This window comes from Macrosteles quadrilineatus, unplaced genomic scaffold (assembly GCF_028750875.1).
Source record: "Macrosteles quadrilineatus isolate MER2022 unplaced genomic scaffold, UCM_ALF_1.0 Scaffold_7__1_contigs__length_78375512, whole genome shotgun sequence".
In the NCBI taxonomy this organism is placed as follows: Eukaryota; Metazoa; Arthropoda; class Insecta; order Hemiptera; family Cicadellidae; genus Macrosteles; species Macrosteles quadrilineatus.
The window spans coordinates 32872361-32887314 of NW_026542600.1; the positions used below are offsets into that span (position 1 = coordinate 32872361).

The window sequence follows — 14954 nt, forward strand, 5'->3', positions numbered from 1 at the left end:
CAATTTTTATCCCATAAAACCCCCCGTAAAACCCTGTTCCCATGGTCCGATCATGCTGGTTCGCGAACTCATTCAAGTTTATCCCGCCTTACACCTTCAAACCAAATTTCATAAAACTCGGACAAAAATTACTCAAGTTATCGTGTTCACGGACACATATATATATATAAATCTATATATATATATATATCTATATATATATATATACATATATAAAAATTTGAACGAATGGTGTTTTTGGCCTCTGGGGACATCAAAATGAAAAAGTAAATCGGTCCCGGGCCTAGGTCTTACCATGCCACCTACGGTAATAGCTACTTCCCTATAGGGAAATTCGCTAAAAAATATGGTTGGGTAAGTATTTGGTTATTTAATAAATATTAAAATCTTAAACAAAACAAACACCTCAGACACTTATGAAGGACATGAGAGATCTTAATTAACATACTCGAGAAAGAATGAATGGATGAGAAATAATAAAATCTATAATTTTGCAGAATTTTCATCATAATAATTAGGTTGAAAAATTATACAATTAGAGATTTTTTGTTAACATGTGAAATATTTCCATATATATTCGTGGATTTCCTAACTGCAGAACCATTGACTTACTATTTATTTTTACTTTTAATAAAAAATTATAAATTCGTTTCTTATGAATTAGTAAACAAGGAGCCGGAAATTTGTTTTGTCCTTATTTCTAAACAAACACCTAAATATACCAATTTTACCCCGTAGACTCTAGTGAAGAAAGCAACCCATTTTGCCAAACCACAATCATTTTTTGAAAGAAAGTAATTATAAAACAACGAAGATTACCTACTATGTTTATGACAACCCAACTTCAATAACCCTGTTTGGCTTTTATCAAGGGATGCCCCATGCACATAGATAAAACAAAAAACCAATAACAAGAGAGCTTAGGGTGGCACTGTGTTTTAGATACAACAGGCATTGTGTCTCAGTCGATACAATTGCCTTTTGTTCCAGAAAGATTACTCCGGCAGTGTTGCTTAAAACTTTGCCCATACACAATACTCCCCCCCCTCCACCGCCACCAGTTGCACCCTGTGGTGTCCTCCCCCAGACAGTCAGATGCAAACAACCAAACCGTTGGTTTAACTTATACTAAGGACTTTGGAACTTTTTCGTTTATCATTGGCGGTATGATACGTTTCAACTTTTCCTTTTGTGAAAGGGGCATTATCGTGGTATTTGGTATTGCAGTTCACTATTGTGGTACAATAATAAACAATGTTATAAACTTTGTGATTTTAAAATACAGTTTTACAGTAAATTATTTAATATAATAAGTCTCTCACATGAGTATCCATTGGTTTGCCAAACATTTCTAGTTGCATTGATTGTATTGAACCCATAGTTGTTGGTAGCAAAATTAGTAGTAGTAAAGTAGATATAAGGTATGAATTTATCCGTTTAAAGGTTTGAGATTATAATTATTTTTTGGGGTTCTAAAACGTTTCAGTTCCTACGTACATACATTTAGCTCATATGGTTGAATACAATATCAAATAATCATCTACTATTAATAGTCTTTTTCGTTTTTGGATAGTATATTTTTTCAAAATTTACGTATACATAAATCGGGGCTTCCTGTTTAAAATAATCCATAGTGTTTCCCACTTGACGCTGCTGGAATGTAAATAAGTATTCAACCTTTAAAAATGCATTATAGTGGTTGACGTTGAAAATTATGTTATGTATGATTAGGAAATCAGTTGATCTAATTCTATTACTTTAAAACTTGTGTAAGAACGGACGAATGCTTGTTATTTTGATAAGTCGCTCGCGTACTAAAGTGTTCTGTAAGTAGCGCCTTCCAATGGCCAATATGCAAAATTGATGCAGCATCTGAATTGCCTTCAACGCCTTGACGATCTTTGCATTGGCTCTCACCGAAATATTTGAAGATTTATATACTGTAATTTCAAAACTGCAATTCATGATTATATGGAGGTTGATTTAAAGTTTTAAATGCAATCAACATGATACAAATTTTACTATTTAACAATTATTACTATAACGCTTTTGTTACATAAAATATTGCCAATCAGATTGTTTACAGAACAGTCTGTTTTATCAATGTGGATATCTTGGCAAATTAATAGTCAATTTCAACAATTTCCATAGCTTGTGGAATCAACAATCTTAATACAACATCTCACAAAACTCTTTATTGTACTAAATTAATTAATATCTACCGTTACTATTATTCACGAAATTGTTGCAACCAATTGTTGTAACATAAGGTTTTATTTTTATAATTTTACGGGACCTTTTTTTACACAACCCAAAAAGTACCATAAGACACTGTTTAGTAAAAAAACAAGCTAATACATTTGTATCCCTGTATTATTTATTTCATTGCCAATCAGTTGATATGCATTGTTGCGTAGTTATTGATGAGTTTTAGTGTTATTGGGAAATTATTGTGGATAAGTTTCAACTTGGCATTTTCGCAAGCTCTATTTGAGCATGCAAAATGCCATATATAACTATACTCCATGTATACATATAGCTACATTAACTATATATATTACGTGTTATTTAAAATTAATAATAAGTGACACTAAACCTTATAGATTAAAGTTGTTTAATCCCCAAAATGCATTTCCTATAAAGTATACAACGGTAAATTGGCGGACAAAAGTAATTTAACCTCTTTTGATCAATAAAATAGTTTAGAAATAAATTGCAATTATTTTGTTTTGGGCGTTTACAACGGAAACTTCAAATGTTTACCCCATAAAACAAAACCCCTTTGAATAACGGTAGGTTAACACGTTTGTACCAAAATTCATGAAAACGAAATACGTTAATCAGTCCCGGGCCCAGTACCTTGAGACGTACGTAATAGATTATTCCCAATATAGGAAATTTGCTTAGATAATGCATAGTACATTTAGTTATCTTTAATTCACGTGGTACTACCACACATAAATACTACTATTCAATTTTGTGTTATTTTCATTATACACAGGACTGATGAGCATCAAAATAGTAATCATGGTAAGGGAAACATACCAAGTTAACTTATTGGCTTTTGGACGTATTAAAAGAAGAAAAAAATTATCCTTAACAACAGATACAGATAAAAATATACTGTAAACAATCTTGAAATTTTGGAAAACGATAATTCAATTGATGTTAAAGTTTTAGAAAGTATCAAAGTATTGGACTTGTGTTTCGAGATTCTTAAAATATTTTATTTTTTGTTATTTTCGAGCCAGAATCCGTGACGTATTTAATCAATTGCAGCATAATTTATTTAGCCTCCTAGCGTTTAAATAATAAGTAAAATGCATGCGTGAAACAATTATAATTTTTCCCACCAAGAAACATGATTCCACATAAATTCACAAATTAAGATCTATATTTGGCAATATTGCCAATTTTCAAGCTTTTCTATTTACGATAGTGACATTGTGTCACCAGCATCTGCTCCAAGCTACTTTTATGATTTGATTTATACGTTCATCGTATGTGAGAACACTTGCTGAACGTACTAGCATTACATACAACCTTTTGCCAGAAATCACAAGCGCGGCAAAATACAATCATTGAGCAAAAACAATACATATTATAATAAAAGTGTAAAGAGCTAGCTGCTAACTGAGCATAAATTGAAATTAGGTTTCCTTGTTATCTTATGATTGTATACATTGATATAAATTGATGTACACATATTGGACTAAGCCTGTTTATGTCTACAAAAAGAAACCATGCATTAATTTCAGTTAAAATATCTAGTCTAAATTACGGATTTGTTAGTTATTACTAATTCAAGCATAGTTTAAGCAGTTCAAAATTAATAGTAAAGAAAAAGCTTCCAATATTAATTAAAACATGTGATCGTTGTTATTTTTCCAACCTTTCCTCAAAAAGTAGAGTAGTCAAATAATATTCGTAAGCTTTCGTTTGAAGATTCGCGAGCTTCGATTCGTATACAGCAATGGTTATAGAATCTCACTTATTTCCTATAATCAATGACAAAATCATAGAGTAAAAATAAACTAACCTCATAGCTCTATAGAATTTTTTTTTTTATTCAACCAGCTGTTAGTTATAACAAATTATATTTCACTGAAACAAACTAAATATTTTAAAGATTGCAAAAAAAATAGAACATCTAGTATTTTACTATGTATATTTAAATAAACTCTCATCCTCTTACCGAATAAATTAACGATGATTATAGCATTACACATAGTATAAATAAGCCAATTCTACGTATGTCATTTCATTTTCATCCAAAAGCTGAATTTGTGTCGAAACCGCTGAATGTTTAAAGCTGTTACGTTAAGCAAATGGTATTATACCAAAAGCTAGAGTAGAATGTTAGCGTCGGATGCTAGGCTTTTTAAAATTTAAAACTTAATTTCTAAAAAACTGAAACGCTGAACTAAAATTATGGCTTCGGCATTCCCTAGCTCTTAAAATTATCTTTCTTTCGACACAAAAATCATGAAAATCCGTCTAGTGGTTGATTCAGAATCGTGAAATAAAAAAACCCTGTCATGTTTTAATATATATATGAATGATTTCCTTTTATACAGGGTGTTCATTTGAAAACTTTCCATATCTGTTGTGTGCAAAGGTAAGGCTTTTAACACTTGTTTGTTCTCAATTCCCCCTAATTTGGACATGCCAAATCCAATAAAATTATTTTCAATTTTGAAAAATGCCCCAAAAGGGCCCAATTTGGGGGGTAGGGGTGCTTTTTGAGAAATTTTCAAATGTAAACATGGGTTGTGTGATACATCAATTTAAAGCTCTAATCACCCCGATCATTTTGGTGCAAAAAAAGTTTAATTATCTTTAACCGTATTTACAGGGTGGGTCAAAACGTTTTAAAAAAGGACTTTGAAGTTAAGTACCGTATTACCTTAACTACTGAACGGAACAGCGCCAAATTTCTTTCCAAGCTTATTCTTGAGCTACTCTTTAAGATAACTTGTAGTAAGGGCATTTTCCAAGTTATTATCTAATTTTTAAAAAATCTCAAATTTTAAGAATAAAAGAAAGCTGAAAACTCAAAATTCTTAAATAGCAAGGTATGACAAATTCCATACCACGTGAAAGGTGCTTTTTTAACAAACATTTTACGTATTTAAGTTTTCTTTCTATCTCTTACCGTTTAAAAATTGCAGTGGAAAAACATCATTTTCTATGGTAAAATTATAACTAGTTTTATAATAAAACACATTGCACTTTGTACAACGATGTAGTAGGATTCATAACAAATTGATCGACTACTTTTACGTGTGTCAGAATTCATCCTGTTCTTTTCTCATTGGTAACTGAGCCAGTTTCAGAAAACTTCCTAACTAAATCATTTACAGCCATATGACTCAATGTTATACCTGGATATCTATTGTTAAACACTTTGCAGTTATCCTGGAACACTTTTGTTGTGACCAATAAGTAAAAATAAAGTCTATTTTTTTAAGTTTACACCATATTTGATTAGGTACTACAGGAAATGGTACTTTAGAAATTAGTAGTATTGACTAGTCAATGGTACTACAGAAAGTGGCCCACGCTTGGGTTTTTATCATCAGCTATAAAACTTGTTTTTCACAAAGTAAAACGTAATGACTTGTTTGCATATCTGCCTAAAAATAATTATGAATTGTTTCCTTCAGTTATTGCACCATTTAATGTGCCCAGAGACGAATTTTGGCTGTTTTATTAGAAAACTAGTTACAATTTTACCGTAGAAAATTATGTTTTTCTACTGCAATTTTTAAACGGTAAGAGATAGAAAGAAAACTTAAATACGTAAAATGTTTGTTAAAAAAGGACCTTTCACGTGGTATGGAATTTGTCATACCTTGCTATTTAAGAATTTTGAGTTTTCAGCTTTCTTTTATTCTTAAAATTTGAGATTTTTTTAAAATTTGATAATAACTTGGAAAATGCCCTTACTACAAGTTATCTTAAAGAGTAGCTCAAGAATAAGCTTGGAAAGAAATTTGGCGCTGTTCCGTTCAGTAGTTAAGGTAATACGGTACTTAACTTCAAAGTCCTTTTTTAAAACGTTTTGACCCACCCTGTAAATACGGTTAAAGATAATTAAACTTTTTTTGCACCAAAATGATCGGGGTGATTAGAGCTTTAAATTGATGTATCACACAACCCATGTTTACATTTGAAAATTTCTCAAAAAGCACCCCTACCCCCCAAATTGGGCCCTTTTGGGGCATTTTTCAAAATTGAAAATAATTTTATTGGATTTGGCATGTCCAAATTAGGGGGAATTGAGAACAAACAAGTGTTAAAAGCCTTACCTTTGCACACAACAGATGTGGAAAGTTTTCAAATGAACACCCTGTATAGTATCCTGCGTAAGCATACTTAATATTCCACAAATATTTATTATTACATTTCGCCCCATAATGAATGCAAAGCTGCAAGTTAGACATAATTAGTTACACTTTCTTTCTATTGCAAAGGTCATTGTTTCCCTACATCGTTTGTCACTCTGACAGCTTTCAGTTTACTAACAGAATATTATCCCGGTGGTATAGAACAATATTGATATTGCGAAACAGTATACGTAAGTTTTCAATAGTTTACTTTCTAACTTTAAAACACAATATCGCGTTGCTAAACACAGTAATGTTTAGAAAATTTCCCATACCGAGAATAAGCTATTTCCATAGGTCTTCTAATAAGACCTATCCCCAGGATCGAGTTGCTTATTTGTTTTGAGGTCCCCAGAGGCCGAAAACTGCATTTGTTCAAATTTATATATCGTTCGTTAGCATGATAAATCTAGTAAAAGTGATCAGATGTTGAAGGAATTTTGTACAATCGTGTAAACTTATGTTTATTCGAACGAGTTCGCGAACACGCATGACCAGACAATGGGAACAAGTTGTTATGGGGGTTATATAGGGTAAAAATAGGGATTTCCGATTTTTGACCTTTAAAACGCAAATCTTTGCAATTTCTTTCTGAAGCATTTTGTAGAGCTCAAAAAAATTATTCAGGATACTTAAGCTTCGTTGTACGCTTAATAATTACGGAAACAATTTTAAAGGAAAGCTTTACATTTAAATTTCTATTTAATTTTTATGGGGAATAATTAAATTGTTGTAGTTTACTAGTTTATGGATATTGATAAAATTCGGCGAATTTCTTTATTTCATACAAGCTATTAACAAATCACAAAAACAATTACATTGCATTATCCTCATTTTATCAGCAAACATAGATGCTCATTAAACTTACTATTATTTGTATAGGGAATAAATCTGACAGTTTAATGAAATATTTTAGTGAAAATCCAATTCGGCAAATAAAAATACGCTTGCAGGTTCGCTGCCGTGGGTGGTATTTTATTACATACTTAGGTGTATTAATACATACTTACATAATGAGACTTACATAAAATTGTTTTGCTTACAGCGCAAGTTGGCATAGGTTCTACGTAATCAAAATAAATACTATAACATTAATAGTTAGTTTCAAGAAAAAGAAAATCAAGTAATTATCCTGTATTTAAAAAAGTAAAACTTCATAGAAGTTGAAAAGGACAAATCTGACAAATCCAGATGAATGGTAACACATTTGCTATTTAGATTGGAGATCTCAGCGTAATGCGAGCAGGATTCTTGTAATAGGTTGGGAAATTGAGATAAGAAATAGTGCTCAAATGCGTACCGAAATTTCGGAGAGCGGTAGAATGGCAATTGGCCAATTAGCATTCCTCCGCCGTCTCAAGAGAAAATAAAGCAAAAAGGTGGTCGCGAGCGCATGCGCCACCGTGCTCTGCCCCGCATACGTTGGCCGCATTTGGCTAATCTATTATGTAGATCTTCCTCTTATATATGCCAACCGGGTTCTTCTTACTTCCGAATAAACAATCAACTTCTTCGATGTTGCCGCATATTTACATGGACTTAGGTGTTCGGTTTCGCATCAACAGTTTATGAATATAAGGATTTTACAGCTGTTCTTACATTTTTGGATTGAATGTAAAATTATTACACTCGTGTCACTCCAATTTAGGGAAGGTGGAATTGTGTCAGCAGTTTTAATCGCATGGGTCCAATAATTAATAAATTAGTTTTATATTATACCTAGAACAATTTTTTCACTTTACTAATGTAACTGTTGAAGTTACATTAGAACTATAGATTTTCAAGGGTCAAGAGAATTACTACAATAAATATGTCATGTTTTAGTCAGGCATTAACCTTTGTTTGAAAATTATGATAACATTGTCAAAATATTCTGAACATAATGCTGAACACACATGTGTAGTAAATACCAGTAAATAATCTACACTACACAGATAACCAGTTTAACTTATATTGCAGGTTTCGCTAAAATTAAATTGCCTTTTAACGAACCACAAATTAGTTTTGCGTTTAATCCCTACCTTGGAAAATCGAAAAACTTAAAATTTAATTTTCATCACATTTGAAAACGTGCCCTTTGATAAAAATCTGATGTAATTTTATCAAAACATATTCTTAATAAAACGGAAACTTATATAAATTTGTCCCTCCCATAATAAGATCAATGGAAGTCGATTTATCGGTGTATCGGTAAAATACCAAAGTACCCCAATCAGTTTTTTTTTTTTTTTTTTTTTTTTTTTTTTTTTACTTTGGTGGCCGTTTTTACCTTTTGCCCGTCCTCATAGACTACATATTTGTGAATGAAACTATCCAGCAAAGCAAAGGGTGAGCTGGTACAGTACAAAAGGGTGGAAGTACTGATAAAAGTAGTGGCAGGTACTAGGATCTGAACCCACGACATCTCTGCCTTGGGCCCCGAGTCCGTGACGCTACCGACTCACCACTTAGTTGAGTGTATCTTATTCACGCAATTAATAAACATGGGTACATACATACAGTTTTCATACCCAGAATAGTGCGGTAGTCAAAAGGCGTATATTGATTATGTCATCTGTTTTTCTCTGGTTAAAACCCCAAAGACCTTTCCCCACTATTAGATCCGGGTAACTTGTAAAACCAATCTTACAAATAGATCTTGATTTGAAAGTTTGATCAGAATTGTTAAATTAAAAGTTTTATCCGAATTAAATCCTAGTCAAAGAACTCAAACAAGTTATGGTGTCCACAGACAAATATAAAAATAAAACTGTTTTAATGCCCTCTTTGGATACCCAAACGAAAAGGAAACGTACGGTGGACTTTGACGTTAGCTTATAACATAAAGGTGGCTGTGTTCCTTAAGCGAAATTTACAAAAAAAATCATATTGCAATCTTATAATATGAAATAGACTTGAAATTGAATCAGAGAATAATTTATAAATAAAAAAAATATTGCTAACCAATCATATGAAAGATTCAATTACTTGAAAATTGCTTCAATTTTGCTTATTTAGAATAATGATCCCGGGGTTGTCTTCCAATTGGAGGGGGTATAAAATCCATCAAAAGAAATCTTTAATCCCAGAACTAGAAAGATTTTGAACGCATTATAATTCCAGTTTGCATTAATTTTGGTATGAGTCTTATGAGCTTGATGCGCGTGAGCCCTCCCTCTACATTTCTCTTTGCACTGCCCTTTCAGGTCTTCCATCCCTATTATGAAATTAATTCACCTTATTTGTGACTAATTCATGACACTTTTATTACTAAATGTTTAATTAGTATTTAATTAAACATAATGTTGTTAAACAACATTACTGTATGTTAATTATACTAAATGTTAAAACTGTTATATATATATACTAAATTTATTTGATGTTTATTAATAATTTAAGTTTACTCCTTGCTAGTTGTGATGCTATTACACCAAACTTTAGTCAAATAAACTTTGTCAGTATATGCATAGCTGATTCATATCACACGTTTACGTCATCAAAAACCTTATCACATCAGGTTTGATATAATCAACACCATAGATCTTTTTATGCACTTTTAAAACTAGACTTATATAAATCTGCATCAATAACCAAAAATAAAACTGGAAAAACCCCGTGGGGAACCTTGCAAACATCATTATAACAAAGATACAACATAAAGATTCATTATCATCATTTAATATTCCCCTCTGAACAAATTCAGGTTCAAAGTGGTGAACCAAGAGAAGTGTAAGGATGCTAGAACGAAGGAAAACGGTATAATTACATAGTAACAAGTTTAGTTTGCGGCTTTACGGATGTAGTGTAGCGGGGGGTGGAAGGTACAGGGGGAGGTGACCACCCTTAGGGACTCACTGACTAAATCAGCTGATTTGAAGCAGAAGCTTCATCATTAGCGCTTAATTGCCTAGAGACAGAACGAGGAGACTGGAGAAACGCAGCAAATCAACATCCGGATCCTTGGACCTGGACCTGATTACGCCTACCTGCTGACTGGCTGAACGTTGACTGCAGATTGGGATTGAGATAGAGATAGTGCAAAAGCGCTGCGTCAGCATAAACTGACGTAGACTCCTATAAACTGAGATATAACATCAATACTGATGTGTGTTTGCTTTCGATAGTTTTGTGGTAAATTACAGAAATTTGTTTTTCGTTCTTAGGTTAATTTGGGTAGAGATTGATTATTTTCATAAACTTAATTGTTCTATTAATTAGGAAATCCTCACCAGTTTAATGTGTTCACTTTCAATATTTTCTTTGTTAAGCCTGAAATCATTTTGCTTGCCACTTAGATTAATTTTGATATTTAAGTACAGTACTATTGTTATACTAATTAACATATACCAAACAAAACAATATTAAAGAATCTATAACAAAAGTAACCCAAACAAACATCCATACGTAAATAAAAAGATCAAATTCAATTATTAGCAACGATATTATAAAAAAATGTCCTACTAACTTACTAAATTGTAATTGAAGACATAATATCAATAATGGGTACTTTGGTATTATACCAACCACGCCTAACAACCACAACTAATAATTATAACCTAACCTAACCTAAGGGTGATTAGGTTAGGTAAGGAAGATTTTGTTATATTAACTAATTAAAATCTGTTTTGCAAGTCTATTCATCGATGTGGTTGGTATAATACCAAAGTACCCATTAATGTTATTGGTGGAGAGATAAATAAACTCAAGTTATAATTAGTGTCGAGAAATGATTAATAAAAGTATCAGTATTATTTACATGCTCTCTCATCATTGTCATGCATATTAAAAATTTTAAAACAATTAAAAGTTTGTTAAAACAATTGCTTTGAATTAACAACGAACAAAACTTGTGGACATTAAGATAAGTTATAAGCTCCTTGTTTACTTTATGTCGTTATGACAAGTAGTATCAGCAGGCGACAAAGGAGGTTAATTTTTGTGTGTATATAATATTATTTTATTCGATATCTTTTTTCTAAGGGGAGCTGTCCACTTCAGAGAAAGTTCTCTCTATACTTATTTGTATTTTTAATAATGACCACATGGGTTTTCTAAATACAGTATTTATCGCATATCTTAAAGTGGCTGGTGTGTAACGGGATTTGAACCCAGGAGTCAAGATAACAGCTTCGCGCTCTCAACACTTACCATCTGTGGCTTACATGTGTTTAACTTAACGAGTATATTTAACATTTATATGTGCCATTAACTGAATTGGAAACGGTTTCATTGAGTAGATACTACTAATAAACTTGTAAAGTAAAATATTCAGAAAATAAGTTTATAATAAGTCCATTTTTATCAGAAATATTGTGAAGGATCCAATAAGGCTTTAAAATAGCAGTGTTGATTTCAGTCTATTTTTTTACCTTAACGGATAGGAGTGTAATAAATTAGGTAGAATGTTATGTTGAATTATGAAATATGCAATATGCAGTGCAATACGACTACACTATTTTATGAATTAAGTTTGTGAACACTGTTTAGCAATCATAAATTGTACTCATATACATAAGGAATAAAACTTTTCTTGAGATATATAAGCCAGTTAGAGTCATCTATTTATAAGAGTATCTTTCTGAAGTTTACGTGCAATTTAGCTCATTTAGAACTTCCGCGAACAACTTATACTCAATCAATAGCGACTCATGGTAGTTATTGATATGGATAATTATGCAACTGAAATAAGGCTTTTTAAGACAAAAGTTTCATAATAGAAATAATAGTATTGAAAAATGTCAATCATTGCTCATAGCTCTAATAAGCCAACTAACACTAATTGAAATTAAGAAAAACAAACTATATGAATTTTTAAGGATCAAGATTCCGTACTGATACATCCTAAACATACTAAAGTACATCCTTTACTAAATTTATAAGTAATTTACCCTAGTTAATTTACGTACTTACTTAACTTACTAATTAATAAATTATTACATATTTGTATTTTAATTTTCAATCGGGAAATAAAATATTATTTCATTTTATTTCATTACTTACGAATTACTTCAAATATACCCATGTGTTCAGGACAAACCATAGAAATTAAAATAAAAGAATATATGATGAATTGTTAAATCTCGTGTCCACTTTTTAGGTGGAGTGCTTCGGTAAATAATTACGTTGGGGTCACGAAACGGTTCAAATCCATCAAATTATTTTTGATATGGCTGGAATTGACCCGTTCGTCTCGCATCAAGTTCGTGTCGAATCGAAGTTGGAGACGCAAACCACTATGGAAACTTACCCAAGTCAATATCTTTTGTCGAGTGCCAACATATTTTGTGCTGAACCTTTTCGTGTGTCCTATGAAAAGTCATCGTTGCGTCTAAGCCCCAGATATAAGTGTAAATGTACAGGGTGTTCACAACGTCTTGGCCTGATAAGGAAACCACATAGTATAAAAACGAGGGCTAGTTGGATAAAGATTTATTCATAGACATAACAGGCAACTTCTTAAGATTGTATAACTATTTACAAACTTAATACACCTCTACGTGTGAGCCTCCAGTGGCCTGCAGATCTTCTATACGTCTTTTCAGTTTGTCCCAGGTTTTAGTCATCATATCCTGGGTTTCAGACGCCACAGCATTTCTAAATATCTGTGCCAGTGTTTGTAAATTTGGAACCGAGGAAGATTAGAAAGTGACCTTGACAAATCCCTACAAAAATCCATGGCGGTTACATCGGAGGAACGAGGGGGCCATTTCGTCGGGCCATCACGCCCGATCCAGCGTCTGGGGAAGTGGGGATTTAAAAATCCTTCACACATTTAGCCCAATGAAGCGGGGTGACGTCTTGCTGGAAAATTATCATAGGTTGCAGTTCTTCTAATTAAGGGACTACATACAACTCCAACATATCCAAACAAACACAACTTTTCACAACTCACAATTTTATCACGCAAAGAAAAATGGTACAATGACTCCATCATGCATTTATTTTTAAATAAATTAAATAATTAAATAATAATAATAATAATTTTAAATAAATTATTACACCGCACCAAACATTTAGTTTTGGACTATCCCTTTCATTTTCAATCATGGCTGTGGGATTTTCACTCTTCTAAATTCTACGTTTGTGTGTGTTAACCTTCCCACTTAAATAGAAAGTTGCTTCATCAGAAAAACATATACGATTCAAATAATTGTCATGAAATGTCAAATAAATGTCATGTCCAATGAATCTATCATTTGGTTAGCAAAAGCAGTTCGGAGGGGTAAGTCATTTGGCTCAAGCTTGAACAACCTCCATTTTATAAGCAGTGAACTTATGTTCTTTTTCAAAATTTTGCTAATAGTAGAACGTGGGATATTATGTAACTCTTGGCTAGCTTTACGAATTGACTTACGAGGATTGAGCTGGAATGTTTGGTGCACGACATCTATCGTTTCTTCAGTGGTGCGGGGGCGTCCAGTGCGTTTCTTGTCGCATACACTGCCCCCTTCCCTAAAATGCGAATACAATCTCATGGTTCTTCTATCATGAGCAGGCCTTCCAAATGTTCGCATGAAAAGTCGACGAACTGCTATAGGGGATTGGGTTTCGTGAAACCACAAACACACTGTTATTTCTCTTGTAAACTCACCATTTCTGATTTGTTATTGTATTGAATCATAAATGTATTGTTGTCAATCGGCTGTGTTTAGGTGTTACCAACTACATTAAATAAAACTTGATTAAATTTGCTTCAAAACAAGGCAAATAAATATAGTGAGGCTCCAATGGTTTTCGTACAGCAAAGCTATTAAATCAGGCCAAGACTTGGTGGACAGCTATATATTAAAAACTGTTAAACACTGTTAAAAACTGTTATCAATGGTAAATGATGTTACTCCGAAGGAGTTGATGTTTATTTCAAAGATTTTCATCAGACTCTTTATTTTGTCCACAGGCACGGAGGCCTCCTACACTGGTCCGTTCTTCGTCAAGGAGCCACCCTCCCGGGTTGACTTTGCCAACGAGACAGGGACGACGATAGACTGCTCGGCCTCTGGGACACCGCCCCCCGCCGTGTCTTGGGTGTCGGGGGATGGTAAGCCGGTCATGGGAATACCTCAGCTGGTGGAGGTTCTGACCAACGGGTCGCTATTGTTCTACCCCTTCCACCCCAGCAACTACCGCCACGACGTACACGCCGCCACGTACCGCTGCTCCGCGGCGAACTCTGTAGGACGGATACTTAGCAGGGACATCAGGGTCAAAGCAGGTAACCATTCTTCTTTCATAATATTTAAAGGGTGAAACGTCCACCGTCTAATTTGAGGACTGTATACGGTGTATTATGTTCCACACGAAGAAATACCACCACGTCAATATAAAATAAAATGCAGCTGCTTAGAAAATTTTTTATTTAACTCTTAATATTATACTGTAGTAAAACTAAATATGCGTTTCGTAAATTTGCATTTATTTTTTATGTCGTGAATAGTAAACCCATAATACACTGTGAAGATTTCAGTTACATGGATGGATACGTCTTTTATCATCTTTCACACAGGGTCACCAAACAGTGTCACATGTTTGTTACGCTAAAACAAAGCACAAAGCTTGTAACAAATAACAACAAAGAACGGTTATTTC

The 14954-nt window shown here is 32.9% G+C and overlaps 1 protein-coding gene across 1 annotated transcript in view; it reads left to right on the forward strand.

Moving 5' to 3' along the window:
• The window catches only part of LOC128998908 (cell adhesion molecule Dscam2-like), a 327459-nt gene that overhangs the window by 180318 nt on the left and 132187 nt on the right, over positions 1-14954 (forward strand). Inside the window, exon 2 of the mRNA XM_054425264.1 lies at positions 14266-14580. Coding sequence (XP_054281239.1) covers positions 14266-14580 — 315 coding nt within the window. The remainder of the gene's footprint in view (positions 1-14265; positions 14581-14954) is intronic.